At 55.1% G+C, this 19,017-nt stretch overlaps 1 protein-coding gene across 1 annotated transcript in view; it reads right to left on the bottom strand.

Moving 5' to 3' along the window:
- Nucleotides 1-4,848: 4,848 nt before the first annotated feature.
- Nucleotides 4,849-19,017, bottom strand: part of LOC139242687 (uncharacterized) — a 134,881-nt gene continuing 120,712 nt past the window's right edge. Inside the window, exons 9-13 of the mRNA XM_070870481.1 lie at nucleotides 16,724-16,817; nucleotides 13,377-13,414; nucleotides 10,262-10,440; nucleotides 6,091-6,199; nucleotides 4,849-5,061 (exon numbers count right to left, since the gene is read on the bottom strand). Of these exons, the coding sequence (XP_070726582.1) occupies nucleotides 4,873-5,061; nucleotides 6,091-6,199; nucleotides 10,262-10,440; nucleotides 13,377-13,414; nucleotides 16,724-16,817 (609 nt within the window). The 3' untranslated portion in view covers nucleotides 4,849-4,872. The remainder of the gene's footprint in view (nucleotides 5,062-6,090; nucleotides 6,200-10,261; nucleotides 10,441-13,376; nucleotides 13,415-16,723; nucleotides 16,818-19,017) is intronic.

Raw genomic sequence — 19,017 nt, 5'->3', positions numbered from 1 at the left:
CCTACACCCCTCCCTATCTCTGTAACCTCCTCCAGCCCCCACAACCCCCCCAGAGATCTCTGCACCACTCTAATTCTGCCCTCCTGACCATCCCTGATTAGAATCGCTCCACCATCGGTGGCCGTGCCTTCTGTTGCCTGGGCCCCTCAGCTCTGGAACTCCCTCCCTAAACCTCTCCGCCTCTCGACCTCTCTCTCCTCCTTCGAGACGCTCCTTAAAACCCACCTCTTTGACGCAGCTTTTGGACACCTGCCCTAATTTCTTATGTGGCTCGGGATCAAATGCATTTGTTTCGTCTTAAAACAGGCCTTGGGATATTTTACTACATTAAAAGGCACAAGATAAATACAAGTATTTGTTGCGGTTGTCTGTCTGGGCGTGACCCCCGCTCTCTCGCGGGGACATGCTCTTCTGTCTCCCTTCTCCCTTCTCCCTTCTCCCATTCTCCCTTCTCCATTCTCCCTTCTCCATTCTCCCTTCTCCATTCTCCCTTCCTCCATTCTCCATTCTCCTTCTCCATTTCTCCATTCTCTCCCTTCTCCATTCTCCATTCTCCATTCTCCCTTCTCCATTCTCCCTTCTCCATTCTCCCATTCTCCATTCTCCCCTTCTCCATTCCCTTCTCCATTCACCCTTCTCCATTCTCCCTTCTCCATTCTCCCTTCTCCATCCCTTCTCCATTCTCCCTTCTCCATTCTCCCTCTCCCTTCTCCATTCTCCCTTCTCCATTCTCCCTTCTCCATTCTCCCTTCTCCCTTCTCCATTATCCTCCCTTCTCCATTCTCCCTTCTCCATTCTCCCTTCTCCATTCTCCCTCTCCATTCTCCCTTCTCCATTCTCCCTTCTCCATTCTCCCTTCTCCATTCTCCCTTCTCCATTCTCCCTTCTCCATTCTCCCTTCTCCATTCTCCCCTTCTCCATTCTCCCTTCTCCATTCTCCCTTCTCCCATTCTCCCTTCTCCATTCTCCCTTCTCCATTCTCCCTTCTCCCATTCTCCCTTCCTCCATTTCTCCCTTCTCCATTCTCCCTTCTCCATTCTCCCTTCTCCATTCTCCCTTCTCCATTCTCCCCTTCTCCATTCTCCCTTCTCCATTCTCCCTTCTCCATTCTCCCTTCTCCATTCTCCCTTCTCCATTTCTCCCTTCTCCCATTCTCCCTTCTCCCATTCTCCCTTCTCCATTCTCCCTTCTCCATTCTCCATTCTCCATTCTCCCTTCTCCATTCTCCCTTCTCCATTTCTCCCCTCTCCTTCTCCCCTTTCTCCATTCTCCCTTCTCCATTCTCCCTTCTCCATTCTCCCTTCTCCCATTCTCCCTTCTCCCATTCTCCCTTCTCCATTCTCCCTTCTCCCCTTCTCCCTTCTCCCTTCTCCATTCTCCCTTCTCCATTCTCCCTTCTCCATTCTCCCTTCTCCATTCCCTTCTCCATTCTCCCCTTCTCCCTTCTCCCTTCTCCTTCTCCCTTCTCCCTTCTCCCTTCTCCATTCTCCCTTCTCCATTCTCCCTTCTCCATTCTCCCTTCTCCCATTCTCCCTTCCTCTCCCTTCTCCCCTTCTCCATTCTCCCTTCTCCATCTCCCTTCTCCATTCTCCCTTCTCCATTCTCCATCTCCATTCTCCCTTCTCCATTCTCCCTTCCATTCTCCCTTCTCCATTTCCCTTCTCCATTCTCCCTTCTCCCATTCTCCCCTTCTCCCATTCTCCCTTCTCCATTCTCCCTTCTCCATTCTCCTTCTCCATTCTCCCTTCTCCATTCTCCCTTCTCCCATTCTCCCTTCTCCATTCCTCCCTTCTCCATTCTCCCTTCTCCATTCTCCCTTCTCCATTCTCCCTTCTCCATTCTCCCTTCTCCATCCTCCCTTTCTCCCTTCTCCATTCTCCCTTCTCCATTCTCCCTTCTCCATTCTCCCTTCTCCATTCTCCCTTCTCCATTCTCCCTTCTCCATTCTCCCTTCTCCCATTCTCCCTTCTCCATTCCTCCTTCCCTTCTCCATTCTCCCTTCTCCATTCTCCCCTTCCTCCATTCCTCCCTTCTCCATTCTCCCTTCTCCCATTCTCCCTTCTCCATTCTCCCTTCTCCATTCTCCCTTCTCCATTCTCCCTTCTCCATTCTCCCTTCTCCATTCTCCCTTCTCCATTCTCCCTTCTCCCTTCTCCATTCTCCCTTCTCCATTCTCCCTTCTCCATTCTCCCCTTCTCCATTCTCCCTTCTCCATTCTCCCTTCTCCATTCCTCCCTTCTCCATTCTCCCTTCTCCATTCTCCCTTCTCCATTCTCCCTTCTCCATTCCTCCCTTCTCCTTCTCCCTTCTCCCATTCTCCCTTCTCCATTCTCCCTTCTCCATTCTCCCTTCTCCATTCCTCCCTTCTCCATTCTCCCTTCTCCATTCTTCCTCCCATTCTCCCTTCTCCATTCTCCCTTCTCCATTCTCCCTTCTCCATTCTCCCTTCTCCATTCTCCCTTCTCCCATTCTCCCTTCTCCATTCTCCCTTCTCCATTCTCCCTTCTCCATTCTCCCTTCTCCATTCTCCCTTCTCCATTCTCCCTTCTCCATTCTCCCTTCTCCATTCTCCCTTCTCCATTCTCCATTCTCCCTTCTCCCCTTCTCCATTCTCCCTTCTCCATTCTCCCTTCTCCATTCTCCCTTCTCCATTCTCCCTTCTCCATTCTCCCTTCTCCATTCTCCCTTCTCCATTCTCCCTTCTCCATTCTCCCTTCTCCATTCTCCCTTCTCCATTCTCCCTTCTCCATTCTCCCTTCTCCATTCTCCCTTCTCCCATTCTTCCCTTCTCCATTCTCCTCCCTTCTCCCTTCTCCCTTCTCCCTTCTCCCATTCTCCCTTCTCCATTCTCCCTTCTCCATTCTCCCTTCTCCATTCTCCCTTCTCCATTCTCCCTTCTCCCATTCTCCCTTCTCTCTCCATTCTCCCTTCTCCATTCTCCCTTCTCCATTCTCCCTTCTCCATTCCTCCCTTCTCCATTCTCCCTTCTCCATTCTCCCTTCTCCATTCTCCCTTCTCCATTCTCCCTTCTCCATTCTCCCTTCTCCATTCTCCCTTCTCCATTCTCCCTTCTCCATTCTCCCTTCTCCATTCTCCCTTCTCCATTCTCCCTTCTCCATTCTCCCTTCTCCATTCTCCCTTCTCCATTCCTCCCTTCTCCATTCTCCCTTCTCCATTCTCCCTTCTCCCATTCTCCCTTCTCCATTCTCCCCTTCTCCATTCTCCCTTCTCCATTCTCCCTTCTCCATTCTCCCTTCTCCATTCTCCCTTCTCCATTCTCCCTTCTCCATTCTCCCTTCTCCATTCTCCCTTCTCCATTCTCCCTTCTCCATTCTCCCTTCTCCATTCTCCCTTCTCCATTCTCCCTTCTCCATTCTCCCTTCTCCCATTCTCCCTTCTCCATTCTCCCTTCTCCCCTTCTCCATTCTCCCTTCTCCATTCTCCCTTCTCCATTCTCCCTTCTCCATTCTCCCTTCTCCATTCTCCCTCCTTCTCCATTCTCCCTTCTCCATTCTCCCTTCTCCATTCTCCCTTCTCCATTCTCCCTTCTCCATTCTCCCTTCTCCATTCTCCCTTCTCCATTCTCCCTTCTCCATTCTCCCTTCTCCATTCTCCCTTCTCCATTCTCCCTTCTCCATTCTCCCTTCTCCATTCTCCCTTCTCCATTCTCCCTTCTCCCATTCTCCCTTCTCCATTCTCCCTTCTTCCATTCTCCCTTCTCCATTCTCCCCTTCTCCATTCTCCCTTCTCCATTCTCCCTTCTCCATTCTCCCTTCTCCCTTCTCCCTTCTCCCTTCTCCATTCTCCTTCTCCATTCTCCCTTCTCCATTCTCCCTTCTCCATTCTCCCTTCTCCATTCTCCCTTCTCCATTCTCCCTTCTCCATTCTCCCTTCTCCATTCTCCCTTCTCCATTCTCCCTTCTCCATTCTCCCTTCTCCATTCTCCCTTCTCCATTCTCCCTTCTCCATTCTCCCTTCTCCATTCTCCCTTCTCCATTCTCCCTTCTCCATTCTCCCTTCTCCATTCTCCCTTCTCCATTCTCCCTTCTCCATTCTCCCTTCTCCATTCTCCCTTCTCCATTCTCCCTTCTCCATTCTCCCCTTCTCCATTCTCCCTTCTCCATTCTCCCTTCTCCATTCTCCCTTCTCCATTCTCCCTTCTCCATTCTCCCTTCTCCATTCTCCCTTCTCCATTCTCCCTTCTCCATTCTCCCTTCTCCATTCTCCCTTCTCCATTCTCCCTTCTCCATTCTCCCTTCTCCATTCTCCCTTCTCCATTCTCCCTTCTCCATTCTCCCTTCTCCATTCTCCCTTCTCCATTCTCCCTTCTCCATTCTCCCTTCTCCATTCTCCCTTCTCCATTCTCCCTTCTCCATTCTCCCTTCTCCATTCTCCCTTCTCCCTTCTCCCTTCTCCCTTCTCCATTCTCCCTTCTCCATTCTCCCTTCTCCATTCTCCCTTCTCCATTCTCCCTTCTCCATTCTCCCTTCTCCATTCTCCCTTCTCCATTCTCCCTTCTCCATTCTCCCTTCTCCATTCTCCCTTCTCCATTCTCCCTTCTCCATTCTCCCTTCTCCATTCTCCCTTCTCCATTCTCCCTTCTCCATTCTCCCTTCTCCATTCTCCCTTCTCCATTCTCCCTTCTCCATTCTCCCTTCTCCATTCTCCCTTCTCCATTCTCCCTTCTCCATTCTCCCTTCTCCATTCTCCATTCTCCCTTCTCCATTCTCCCTTCTCCATTCTCCCTTCTCCATTCTCCCTTCTCCCTTCTCCATTCTCCCTTCTCCCTTCTCCATTCTCCCTTCTCCATTCTCCCTTCTCCATTCTCCCTTCTCCCTGTCCCTACTCACTTCTCCCGTAATGTAGCCTGGGTCATTCCAGCTCTGGGCAAGAAGCCCTTCGGGCCGACCCGTGCAGGGCTGGGTCGGAGAGGGGGCGGGCTGGGGTGGGAAGAAGGATTGGGTTGGGACTTACCGCCACGAGCCAGCAGCTGACGTATTTGCTGAGGGTGACCTTGCCCCAAAGGGCGATGAAGAGGCACTTGTAGCCCAGCGACTGGTTCTGGAAGAGACAGAGAGGGAGAGAGGAGGAGGTCAGGAGGCCGGTCGGCACGGGAGGGTGGGATTGTCAGGGTCCGAGTCGCGAGGATCCGAGGTGGCGCACTTCGCCTGGGGCAGGCATCGCACTGTTCGCTTCCATTGAGCTGCAAGAGACGAGGCGATGCCTGCCCGTGTTGAATTTCACCCCCCAAAATCGGTCAGGGAACCGTCGAGGATGTGTGAGCGGGTCACGGAGGGGTCGGAGGTCGACGGTCTGACGAGACTGCTCGGTGCTCTCTGCTTGTATACCCGGTAAATCTCCCTCCACACTGCCCCACGGTTTAATGAGCGCCGCACTGCGCTGTCGGAGGGGCGGTGCTGAGGGAGCACTGCGCTGTCGGAGGGGCTGTGCTGAGGGAGCACTGCACTGTCGGAGGGGCAGTACTGAGGGAGCGCCGTACTGTCGGAGGGGCAGTACTGAGGGAGCACTGCACTGTCGGAGGGGCAGTACTGAGGGAGCGCCGTACTGTCGGAGGGGCAGTACTGAGGGAGCGCCGCACTGTCGGAGGGGCAGTACTGAGGGAGTGCTGCACTGTCGGAGGGGCAGTACTGAGGGAGCATTGCGCTGTCAGAGGGGCAGCACTGAGGGAGCCCCGCACTGTCGGAGGGGCAGTACTGAGGGAGCACCGCACTGTCGGAGGGGCAGTACTGAGGGAGCCCCGCACTGTCGGAGGGGCAGTACTGAGGGAGCACTGCACTGTCGGAGGGGCAGTACTGAGTCAGTGCCGCACTGTCGGAGGGGCAGTACTGAGGGAGCCCCGCACTGTCGGAGGGGCAGTACTGAGGGAGAGCCGCACTGTCGGAGGGGCAGTACTGAGGGAGTGCCGCACTGTCGGAGGGGCAGTACTGAGGGAGCACTGCGCTGTCGGAGGGAGCGTGAAATAAGTACTTTATTGGATGGGAAGTGCTGTGTGAAGTCCGGAATCCGCGATGGGCGAGGTACAACCACAAGATCTTTCTGCTTTGAAGACCATCTCGCTCGTTCACTCACCGCAAACTCGCTGGTCAGGAGATAGTCGTCGGGGAAGTAGGATTTTGTCAACGTGTAGCCCGTCACATACGTCATCCCCAGCAAGAGGCGTTTCATAGCGGGCAGGACACTGGAAGAGGATGAAATGTCGCAGGTCAGAGTGCAGAGCAAATGGGCTCGGATATGCCAACGCGATTGGCCAATGCATCGCCTCCCCACCCACACACAGCCCGTACACCCGCCCCACCCCGCAAGCCGCCCTCAGCGACAATCAGCAGGCTATTCGACCGTGTGTATCATCATCATCGGCAGTCCCTCGGAATCGAGGAAGACTTGCTTCCACTCAAAAAAGGAGTCCTCTGGTGACTGAACAGTCCAATACGGGAGCCACAGTCCCCGTCACAGGGTGGGACAGATAGACGTTGAGGGAAGGGGGAGTGTGGGACAGATAGACGTTGAGGGAAGGGGGAGGGAGGGACAGATAGACGTTGAGGGAAGGGGGAGGGTGGGACAGATAGACGTTGAGGGAAGGGGGAGGGAGGGACAGATAGACGTTGAGGGAAGGGGAGGGTGGGACAGATAGACGTTGAGGGAAGGGGGAGGGAGGGACAGATAGACGTTGAGGGAAGGGGAGGGAGGGACAGATAGACGTTGAGGGAAGGGGGAGGGAGGGACAGATAGACGTTGAGGGAAGGGGAGGGTGGGACAGATAGACATTGAGGGAAGGGGGAGGGTGGGACAGATAGACGTTGAGGGAAGGGGGAGGGTGGGACAGAGAGACGTTGAGGGAAGGGGAGGGAGGGACAGATAGACGTTGAGGAAGGGGGAGGGTGGGACAGATAGACGTTGAGGGAAGGGGAGGGTGGGACAGATAGACGTTGAGGAAGGGAGGGTGGGACAGATAGACCTTGAGGGAAGGGGGAGGGTGGGACAGGTTTGCCGCACGCTCCTTCCGCTGCCTGCGCTTGGTCTCTGCACGCTCTCGTTCGACGAGACTCGAGGGGCTCAGTGCCCCTCCCGGATGTACTTCCTCCACTGAGGGCGGACTGGTCTTTGGGCCAGGGACTCCCAGGTGTGGGTGGGGGATGTTGCACTGTATCAGGGGAGGGGTGTGTCCCTTGTAACGTTCCCTCTGCCCTCCTTTGGCTCGTTTTGCCCGTGAAGGAGTTCCGAGTAGAACTCAATAATCCCTCCTCTGTCTTTCTCCCTCCCTCTGTCTTTCTCCCTCCCTCTGTCTTTCTCCCTCCCTCTGCCTCTATCTGTCTCTCTCTCTCTCTCTCCCTCCCTGCCTCTGTCTGTCTCTCTGTCTCTCCGTCTGTCTCTCTGTCTCTCCGTCTCTCTCTCTCTCTCCGTCTCTCTCTCTCTCTCCGTCTCCTCTCCCGCTCCCTCTGTCTGTCTCTCCCGGGCCCCCTCGCCCCGCCCTCCTCTTCCACGACGGCAACTGGCCTTTCCCCCTCCTTCAAAGACGACTGGGCCTCTGCTTCCCCAGTGGTGACCTGGTCTCTTCTGACTGGCGACCACGTGCAGCATTGCCAGAGGCCCTGACTTCCGCAAGACAATTCGTGGATGGAGTGGGGGTGAGGGATTGGACTGGGTACGAGGCAGAAGGGGAGAGGGGGGGGGGGGGGGGTGGGGGTGGGGAGGCAGCAACGCAGTGGCTATTCAACTACATGGAGCATCACAACAGGGGCATTCACCTCACTCGAGGATGCTCTGCCTTAAGCGAGCGGAGGGCGGGGGGGGGGAATGTCAGAGAGACTGGCTGGATTCTCGGCTTGCTTTGCCGATCACCCCCACCCCCATTAAAGCAGCTATTCGAGTTGGTGGTGCATCGCAACAAGGGTCATAAGAATGGGAGAAAGATTGCAGAGTGCGGCAGTACAGCGGGACCTGGGGGTTACTTGTGAGTGAAACACAAAAGGTTAGTCTGCAGGTACAGCAAGTGATCAGAAAGGGCCAATGGTATCTGGGCCTTTATTGGCCGAGGAATGGAATACAAGAGCAGGGAAGTCTTGCTCCAGTTACACAGGGTATTGGTGAGGCCACACCTGGAGTACTGCGTGCACAGTTCTGCTCTCCGTATTTACGAGAGGATATGCTTGCTTTGGAGGCAGTTCAGAGAAGGTTCACTCGGTTGATTCCGGGGATGAGGGGGTTGATTTATGAGGAAAGGTTGAGGAGGTTGGGCCTCTACTCATTGCAATTCATACTTTCAAACCTTCTGGAATATTTTGAGGATGTGACGAGTAGAGTGGACAAGGGGGAGAACCAGTGGATGTGGTGTATTTGGACTTTCAAAAGGCTTTTGACAAGGTCCCACACGAGAGATTGGTGTGCAAAATCAAAGCACATGGTATTGGGGGTGATGTACTGACGGGGATAGAGAACTGGTTGGCAGACAGGAAGCAGAGAGTCAGGATAAACGGGTCCTTTTCAGAATGGCAGGCAGTGACTAGTGGAGTGCCGCAGGGCTCAGTGCTGGGACCCCAGCTATTTACAATATACATTAATGATTTCGACGAAGGAATTGAGTGTAATATCTCCAAGTTTGCAGATGACACTAAGTTGGGTGGCAGTGTGAGCTGCGAGGAGGATGCTATGAGGCTGCAGAGTGACTTGGACAGGTTAGGTGAGTGGGCAAATGCATGGCAGATGTCAGTATAATGTGGATAAATGTGAGGTTATCCACTTTGGGGGCAAAAACAGGAAGGCAGAATATTATCTGAATGGTGACAGATTAGGAAAAGGGGAGGTGCAACGAGACCTGGGTGTCATGGTACATCAGTCATTGAAGGTTGGCCATGCAGGTACAGCAGGCGGTGAAGAAGGCAAATGGTATGTTGGCCTTCATAGCGAGGGGATTTGAGTACAGGGGCAGGGAGGTGTTGCTACAGTTGTACAGGGCCTTGGTGAGACCACACCTGGAATATTGTGCACAGTTTTGGTCTCCTAACCTGAGGAAGGACATTCTTGCTGTTGAGGGAGTGCAGCGAAGGTTCACCAGACTGATTCCCGGGATGGCGGGACTGACAATATGAGGAGAGATTGGATCGACTGGGCTTTTATTCACTGGAGTTTAGAAGGATGAGAGGGGATCTCATAGAAACATATAAAATTCTGACGGGACGGGACAGGTTAGATGCAGGAAGAATGTTCCCGATGTTGGGGAAGTCCAGAACCAGGGGGGTCACACAGTCTAAGGATAAGGGGTAAGCCATTTAGGACCGAGATGAGGAGAAACTTCTTCACTCAGAGAATTGTTAACCTGTGGAATTCTCTACCGCAGAGAGTTGTTGAGGCCAGTTCATTGCATGCATTGAAGAGGGAGTTAGATGTGGCCCTTACGGCTAAAGGGATCAAGGGGTATGGAGAGAAAGCAGGAATGGGGTACTGAGGGAATGATCAGCCATGAACTCATTGAATGGTGGTGCAGGCTCGAAGGGCCGAATGGCCCACTCCTGCACCTATTGTCAGTGTTTCCAGAAGAATTGAGAGGTGATCTTATGAAAACGTGTAAGATTATGAGGGGGGCTCGACAAGGTGGATGCAGAGAGGATGTTTCCCACTGATGGGGGGAGACTAGAACTAGGGGGCATGGTCTTAGAGTAAGGGGCCGCCCATTTAAAACTGAGATGAGGAGGAATTTCTTCTCTCGGAGGGTTGTAAATCTGTGGAACTCGCTGCCTCAGAGAGCTGTGGGAGCCGGGACATTGAATAAATTTAAGGCAGAGATAGACAGTTCCTGAACCGATAAGGGGGCGGGCGGGGAAGTGGAGCTGTGTCCATGATCGGATCAGCCCTTGCTGGTATTAAATGGCGGAGCAGGCTCGAGGGGCCGTATGGCCGACTCCTGCTCCCATTTCTTATGTTTTTATTGTAACCGACTTGTTACTCAATGTGGAAGCAGCAGCGAGGGGGAGCTTGGGGGGGGGGGGGGCCATGGATGAACCCCAAATCCCGACGTGGCAGCTATTCCAGCACACGGAACGTCACGACAAAGTCCTCCTCGCTCGACGGGGGGGGAACCCCGAGGCCCGTCGCGCCGGCTATTCGACTAAGTGGGGCATCGCGGGCACGCTCCGGCAGCCTCCCCGCGGAGCCGGTTGGGGTCAGAGCTGCCGGATTCGAGTCGAAGGCTAGCCCGCCCAACCCCCTCCTCCCCCCGGCCTCCCCCCACCAACGCGGTCGTTACCTGTTGGGAACGTGGCCGGCCGTGTCTGTCAGTTGCCCAGCGGTCATCTTCTGGTAGCTCCTCATGGAGAACTGCGGCCCGACCAGGAAGGCCCCGTAGAAATAGGCATAGCCGACGACGGCGGCTAGGCTCACCTCGCCCTCCAGCGCGTGGGTCTGCTGTTCTTTGCTGAGCTTGGCCTGTGGGGGTGGGGGTGGGGGTGGGAGGAGGGACAAATCAAACAGCAGGTCACCGCAGCCGACACCTCGGCCCCCTCCCGCGGAGAGAGACAGCGGGGCGAGTTTGACAGAAATAGACACAGTTTCTTCAGCGAGAAGGGGATAAGGGGGCGGGCAGGGAAGTGGAGCTGAGTCCATGATCGGATCAGCCACGATCGTATTGAATGGCGGAGCAGGCTCGAGGGGCCGTATGGCCCCCTCCTGCTCCTATTTCTTATGTTCTCTTGTGCTTACAGAATATACCCGGGAGTGAGTTACACAGGCTGGAATCTAATCGAGGGGTTCGGGGGGTTTATATATAGAATAACAGATACCCGGGAGTGAGTTACAGGCTGGAATCTAATCGAGGGGTTCGGGGGGGTTTATATATAGAATAACAGATACCTGGGAGTGAGTTACAGGCTGGAATCTAATCGAGGGGTTCGGGGGGGGTTTATATATAGAATAACAGATACCCGGGAGTGAGTTACAGGCTGGAATCTAATCGAGGGGTTCGGGGGGTTATATATAGAATAACAGATACCCCGGGAGTGAGTTACAGGCTGGAATCTAATCGAGGGGTTCGGGGGGTTTATATATAGAATAACAGATACCCGGGAGTGAGTTACAGGCTGGAATCTAATCGAGGGGTTCGGGGGTTTATATATACAATAACAGATACCCGGGAGTGAGTTACAGGCTGGAATCTAATCGAGGGGTTCGGGGTGTTTATATATAGAATAACAGATACCCGGGAGTGAGTTACAGGCTGGAATCTAATCGAGGGGTTCGGGGGGTTTATATATAGAATAACAGATACCCGGGAGTGAGTTACAGGCTGGAATCTAATCGAGGGGTTCGGGGGGGTTTATATATAGAATAACAGATATCCGGGAGTGAGTTACAGGCTGGAATCTAATCGAGGGGTTCGGGGGTTTATATATAGAATAACAGATACCTGGGAGTGAGTTACAGGCTGGAATCTAATCGAGGGGTTCGGGGGGGTGTATATAGAGAATAACAGATACCCGGGAGTGAGTTACAGGCTGGAATCTGATCGATGGGTTCGGGGGGGGTTTATATATAAAATAACAGATACCCGGGAGTGAGTTACAGGCTGGAATCTAATCGAGGGGTTCGGGGGGGTTTATATATAGAATAACAGATACCCGGGAGTGAGTTACAGGCTGGAATCTAATCGAGGGGTTCGGGGGGTTTATATATAGAATAACAGATACCCGGGAGTGAGTTACAGGCTGGAATCTAATCGAGGGGTTCGGGAGGTTTATATATAGAATAACAGTTACCCGGGAGTGAGTTACAGGCTGGAATCTAATCGAGGGGTTCAGGGGGGTTTATATATAGAATAACAGATACCCGGGAGTGAGTTACAGGCTGGAATCTAATCGAGGGGTTCGGGGGTTTATATATAGAATAACAGATACCCGGGAGTGAGTTACAGGCTGGAATCTAATCGAGGGGTTCGGGGGGGTTTATATATAGAATAACAGATACCCGGGAGTGAGTTACAGGCTGGAATCTAATCGAGGGGTTCGGGAGGTTTATATATAGTATAACAGATACCCCGGGAGTGAGTTACAGGCTGGAATCTAATCGAGGGGTTCGGGGGTTTATATATAGAATAACAGATACCCGGGAGTGAGTTACAGGCTGGAATCTAATCGAGGGGTTCGGGGGGTTTATATATAGAATAACAGATACCCGGGAGTGAGTTACAGGCTGGAATCTAATCGAGGGGTTCGGGGGGTTTATATATAGAATAACAGATTTCTCCAGCGACTCGAGGTACCTTCTGTACACGGTCCGTGTCTCTGAGCCACACAGGAGGGCGGGTATCACTACAGCCCTGTAGACCATGAGCTGGGGGTGAGATACCTACTGTACACGGTCCGTGTCTCTGAGCCACACAGGAGGGCGGGTATCACTACAGCCCTGTAGCCCGGGAGCTCGGTGGTTACGTTACTGGGCCAGTAAGTCCAGACGCCTGAATGAATACTCCCGCGGACCCGAGTTCGAATCCCACCCGTGCAGCTGGGGGGAATTTTAATTGAGTTCATTCAATAAAAAGCTAGTAACAGTCACCGTGAAACTCCCGGATTGTCGGGAAAATCCCAAAGTCCTTGAGGGAAAGAAATCGGTTGCCCTTACCCATTCGAGCCGATATGTGACTCCAGACCCGAGGTGGTTGACTGGCCACTCCGTTGTACGAGGCGGCTCACCACCACCTTTACGAGGGCGATTCGAGACGGGCAATAAATGCTGGCCTTGCCAGCGATGCCGACATCCCGTGAACCAATGCATTTTTTTTTAATAAAAAGGAGCAGGAGTTGGCCATTCGACCTCTCGAGCCTGCTTCCCGTCTCCACAACCCTCTCGGTCCACGGATTACACTCCCCCCCGCCCCCCTCGTCCATCACTCCCTCCACCTTACTGAAGTCAGCCATCCTTGGCAAAAAGACCAGGGTCGTGACCGGTGACCCACGACCCCGGAGTGGCTCAGTGCCTCGCAGTGGGTCTTCAACCTTGGCAGAGACCAAGGTCGTGACCTGCGACCCCGGAGTGGTTCAGTTCCGTGCAAGGGGGGGCCCCGCCAACCTTGGCAGAGGCCAGGGTCGTGACCTGCGACCCCGGAGTGGCTCAGTGCCCCGCAAGGGGGCGCCGGCCGTGGCAGAGACCAGGGTCGTGACCCGCGACCCTGGAGCACAGGGTCATGACCTGCCGCCCTTGTCCAGTCGATTAAGGCACCGAGGAAGTGAGCACAACAGCCTTGAAGACCAGCAGACCTTCCGACTTGCTCACAATCTTTGCCCGCCCTTCCCTCGCCCGCCCACTCCCGTCTTGTAACCTGGTCGCAGAGGGGTGAGAGGTCGGAGGTCGGATGAGCAGCTCAGTCTCACCTGGTCCTTGCCACCATCGTAATAGTCCAAGGAGAGACCTGCGGGGAGGGGGGAATAAAAAAACCGATAGGAACAAGTCGATTAAGACAGGACCTGTGGCTCCAACTACCCTCATACCCAACCCCTCTCCCACTGAGCCCAGCCCCAGCACAAAGTACACAGAATCATAGAACCACAGCACAGAAGGAGGCCATTCGGCCCATCGAGTCCGTGCCGGCCGACCAACAGCTACCCAGCCTCCTCCCACTTTCCCGCTCTGGGTCCGTAGCCCTGTAGCTTACGGCACTTCAAGGTGCACTGCCAAATGTGGTGAGGGTTTTCTGCCTCTACCGCCCTTTCAGGCCGTGAGTTCCTCCCCAGACCCTGCCCCAGACCCTCACCGACCTCTGAGTGAAGACATTGCCCCTCAAATCCCCTCGAAACCTCCCCTCCCAATTACTTTCAATCCACGCCCCCTGGTTGTTGACCCCTCTGCCCAGGGAAACAGGTTCCGTCCTATCCACTCCATCCACCTCCCTCATCATTTTATCCACCTCAATCAGGTCTCCCCTCAGCCTCCTCTGTTCCAAAGAAAACAACCCCAGCCTATCCAATCTTTCCTCATCGCTAAAATTCTCCAGTCCCGGCAACATCCTGGTAAATCTCCTCTGTACCCTCTCCAGTGCAACATCCTGGTAAATCTCCTCTGTACCCTCTCCAGTGCAACACCCTGGTAAATCTCCTCTGTACCCTCTCCAGTGCAACATCCTGGTAAATCTCCTCTGTACCCTCTCCAGTACAACATCCTGGTAAATCTCCTCTGCACCCTCTCCAGTGCAACATCCTGGTAAATCTCCTCTGTACCCTCTCCAGTGCAACATCCTGGTAAATCTCCTCTGTACCCTCTCCAGTGCAACATCCTGGTAAATCTCCTCTGTACCCTCTCCAGTGCAACATCCTGGTAAATCTCCTCTGTACCCTCTCCAGTGCAACATCCTGGTAAATCTCCTCTGTACCCTCTCCAGTGCAACATCCTGGTAAATCTCCTCTGTACCCTCTCCAGTGCAACATCCTGGTAAATCTCCTCTGCACCCTCTCCAGTGCAACATCCTGGTAAATCTCCTCTGTACCCTCTCCGGTGCAACATCCTGGTAAATCTCCTCTGTACCCTCTCCGGTGCAACATCCTGGTAAATCTCCTCTGTACCCTCTCCAGTGCAACATCCTGGTAAATCTCCTCTGTACCCTCTCCAGTGCAACATCCTGGTAAATCTCCTCTGTACCCTCTCCAGTGCAACATCCTGGTAAATCTCCTCTGTACCCTCTCTAGTGCAACATCCTGGTAAATCTCCTCTGTACCCTCTCCAGTGCAACATCCTGGTAAATCTCCTCTGCACCCTCTCCAGTGCAACATCCTGGTAAATCTCCTCTGTACCCTCTCTAGTGCAACATCCTGGTAAATCTCCTCTGTACCCTCTCTAGTGCAACATCCTGGTAAATCTCCTCTGTACCCTCTCCAGTCCCAGCAACATCCTGGTAAATCTCCTCTGTACCCTCTCTAGTGCAACATCCTGGTAAATCTCCTCTGTACCCTCTCCAGTGCAACATCCTGGTAAATCTCCTCTGTACCCTCTCCAGTGCAACATCCTGGTAAATCTCCTCTGCACCCTCTCTAGTGCAACACCCTGGTAAATCTCCTCTGTACCCTCTCCAGTGCAACATCCTGGTAAATCTCCTCTGTACCCTCTCTAGTGCAACACCCTGGTAAATCTCCTCTGTACCCTCTCCAGTGCAACATCCTGGTAAATCTCCTCTGCACCCTCTCTAGTGCAACACCCTGGTAAATCTCCTCTGTACCCTCTCCAGTGCAACACCCTGGTAAATCTCCTCTGTACCCTCTCCAGTGCAATCACATCCTTCCTGTAATGTGGTGACCAGAACTGTGCACGCAGTACTCCAGCTGTGGCCTAACCAGTGTTTTATACAGTTCAAGCATAACCTCCCTGCTCTTGTATTCCAGGCCTCGGCCAACAAAGGCAAGTATCCCGTTTACCTTCTTAACCACCTTATCCCCCTGGCCTGTTCCCTTCAGGGATCTGTGGACCTGCCCTCCAAGGTCCCTCTGTTCCTCGACACTTCTCCGTGTCCGACCATTTAACGTGGTATGGTGGATCTGCATCTCAACTCCATTTCTTCCCCCACTCCCCCGCAGTGGTACACTCCCCCTCTCCCTCCCCCCTCCCCTAGTGGTACACTCCCCTTCTCCCTCCCCCAGTGGTACACTCCCCCTCCCCCAGTGGTACACTCCCCCCTCACCCTCCCCCAGTGGTACACTCCCCCTCTCCCTACCCCTCCCCCAGTGGTACACTCCTCCTCCCCCTCCTCCAGTGGTACACTCCCCCTCCCCTTCCCCCTCCCCCCTCCCCCAGTGGTACACTCCCCCTCTCCCTACCCCTCCCCCAGTGGTATACTCCTCGTCCCCCTCCTCCAGTGGTACACTCCCCCTCCCCTTCCCCCTCCCCCCTCCTCCAGTGGTACACTCCCCCTCTCCCTCCCCCCTCCCCCAGTGGTACACTCCCCTTCTCCCTCCCCCAGTGGTACACTCCCCTTCTCCCTCCCCCAGTGGTACACTCCCCCTCCCCCAGTGGTACACTCCCCCCTCACCCTCCCCCAGTGGTACACTCCCCCTCTCCCTACCCCTCCCCCAGTGGTACACTCCTCCTCCCCCTCCTCCAGTGGTACACTCCCCCTCCCCTTCCCCCTCCCCCCTCCCCCAGTGGTACACTCCCCCTCTCCCTACCCCTCCCCCAGTGGTATACTCCTCGTCCCCCTCTCCCTCCCCCTTCCTCCACTGGTACACTCCCCCTCCTGCAATGGTACACTCCCCCTCCCGCTCTCCCTCTCCCCTCCCCCAGTGGTCCACTCCCCCTCCCCCAGTGGTACACTCCCCCTCCCCCCTCCCCCAGTGCTACACCCCCCCTCCCTCCCAGTGGTACACTCCCTCACCCCCTCCCCCAGTGGTACACTTCCCCCCCCCTCCCTCCCCCAGTGGAACACTCCCTCCCCCCTCCCTCCCCCAGTGGAACACTCCCTCCCCCCTCCCTCCCCCAGTGGTACACTCCCTCCCCCTCCCTCCCCCAGTGGAACACTCCCCCCCCTCCCTCCCCCAGTGGTACACTCCCCCCCTCCCTCCCCCAGTGGTACACTCCCCCCCCTCCCTCCCCCCCTCCCTCCCCCAGTGGTACACTCCCTCCCCCCCCCTCCCCAGTGGTACACTCCCTTCCCTCCCCCCCTTCCCTCCCCCAGTGGATCCCTCCCCCCTCCCTCCCCCAGTGGATCCCTCCCCCCCTCCCTCCCCAGTGGACTCACCGATTAACTTGAGGGTGAGGACACAGTGGGGCATGGTCCACTTGATATCGTACTGATCAGTGGCGGTGTAGTAGTAACCAGCCAAGAGGTAGATCTGTCGGGGAGGGAGGGAGGATGGAGGGATGGAGGGAGGGAGGGGCGAGGGAGGGGCGAGGGAGGGAGGGAGGGAGGGAGGGAGGAGGGAGGGAGGGAGGGAGGGAGGGGGCAGAGACGGAGAGAGAGGTCAAGACACACACACAACGCGAAAGACCATCCCACTCGCCACACCACCCGAGTTCCCCTCCCCCGCCCCCCACACCGTGCCCCCTGGGAGGCGCTGTGACCCAGTGTCAGGGCACCCCCTCTGCCAGCTCCGATCCCCACCCCTCCCACGTCCGTGCTCCGGCCTCTCTCCTGCCCCACACTCCAAGCTCGCTGGCCGGGGAAGTCCTGTCCCGCGGGATCGTGCACCGACTCTCGCTGACCGGCTGTGGGCTCCCGTATCGCCTCCGCTCCAACGTTCTCACTCGCCTCTTCAAATTCCGTCTCTGGGTCTCTGGGTCTCTGGGTCTCTGGGTCTCTGGGTCTCTGGGTCTCTGGGTCTCTGGGTCTCTGGGTCTCTGGGTCTCTGGGTCTCTGGGTCTCTGGGTCTCTGGGTCTCTGGGTCTCTGGGTCTCTGGGTCTCTGGGTCTCTGGGTCTCTGGGTCTCTGGGTCTCTGGGTCTCTGGGTCTCTGGGTCTCTGGGTCTCTGGGTCTCTGGGTCTCTGGGTCTCTGGGTCTCTGGGTCTCTCGGTCTCTGGGTCTCTCGGTCTCTCGGTCTCTCGGTCTCTCGGTCTCTCGGTCTCTCGGTCTCTCGGTCTCTCGGTCTCTCGGTCTCTCGGTCTCTCGGTCTCTCGGTCTCTCGGTCTCTCGGTCTCTGGTCTCCGGCACCTCCTCCAGCCCCGGCAACCCCCGCCAAGATTCCCGCCGTTGGCGGCCGTGCCCTGAGCCACCGAGGCCCCGAAACTCTGGAATCCCCCTCCCCGAAACCTCTCCGCCTCTCTCAGTGACGGAGCTGTGTGCAACCCCGCGCTGTACCTGCCCTGGGAGTGTTTGATGGAACAGTGTAGAGGAGCTGCACTCTGTATCTAACCCCGTGCTGTACCTGCCCTGGGAGTGTTTGATGGGACAGTGTAGAGGGAGCTTTACTCTGTATCTAACCCCCTGTACCTGCCCTGGGCATGTTTGATGGGACAGTGTAGAGGGAGCTTTACTCTGTATCTAACCCTGTACCTACCCTGGGAGTGTTTGATGGGACAGTGTAGAGGGAGCTTTACTCTGTATCTAACCCTGTACCTACCCTGGGAGTGTTTGATGGGACAGTGTAGAGGGAGCTTTACTCTGTATCTAACCCCCTGTACCTGCTCTGGGAGTGTTTGATGGGACAGTGTAGAGGGAGCTTTACTCTGTATCTAACCCCCTGTACCTGCCCTGGGAGTGTTTGATGGGACAGTGTAGAGGGAGCTTTACTCTGTATCTAACCCCCTGTACCTGCCCTGGGAGTGTTTGATGGGACAGTGTAGAGGGAGCTTTACTCTGTATCTAACCCCCTGTACCTGCCCTGGGAGTGTTTGATGGGACAGTGTAGAGGGAGCTGCACTCTGTATCTAACCCCCTGTACCTGCCCTGGGAGTGTTTGATGGGACAGTGTAGAGGGAGTTTTACTCTGTATCTAACCCCCTGTACCTGCCCCGGGAGTGTTTGATGGACAGTGTAGAGGGAGCTTTACTCTGTATCTATCCCGTGCTGTACCTGCCCTGGGAGTGTTTGATGGGGACAGTGTAGAGGGAGCTTTACTCTGTATCTAACCCTGTGTACCTGCCCTGGGAGTGTTTGATGGGACAGTGTAGAGGGAGTTTTACTCTGTATCTAACCCCCTGTACCTGCCCTGGGAATGTTTGATGGGACAGTGTACAGGGAGCTTTACTCTGTATCTAACCCCCTGTACCTGCCCTGGGAGTGTTTGATGGGACAGTGTAGAGGGAGCTTTACTCTGTATCTAACCCCCTGTACCTGCCCTGGGAGTGTTTGATGGGACAGTGTACAGGGAGCTTTACTCTGTATCTAACCCCCTGTACCTGCCCCGGGAGTGTTTGATGGGACAGTGTAGAGGGAGCTGCACTCTTTATCTAACCCCCTGTACCTGCCCTGGGAGTGTTTGATGGGGCAGTGTAGAGGGAGCTTTACTCTGTATCTAACCCCCTGTACCTGCCCTGGGAGTGTTTGATGGGACAGTGTAGAGGGAGCTTTACTCTGTATCTAACCCCCTGTACCTG

The sequence above is a fragment of the Pristiophorus japonicus genome, unplaced genomic scaffold, assembly GCF_044704955.1.
Source record: "Pristiophorus japonicus isolate sPriJap1 unplaced genomic scaffold, sPriJap1.hap1 HAP1_SCAFFOLD_144, whole genome shotgun sequence".
Classification (NCBI taxonomy): Eukaryota; Metazoa; Chordata; class Chondrichthyes; family Pristiophoridae; genus Pristiophorus; species Pristiophorus japonicus.
The sequence above is the reverse complement of the archived record's forward strand: the minus strand, read 5'-3'. Positions and strand labels throughout refer to the sequence as shown.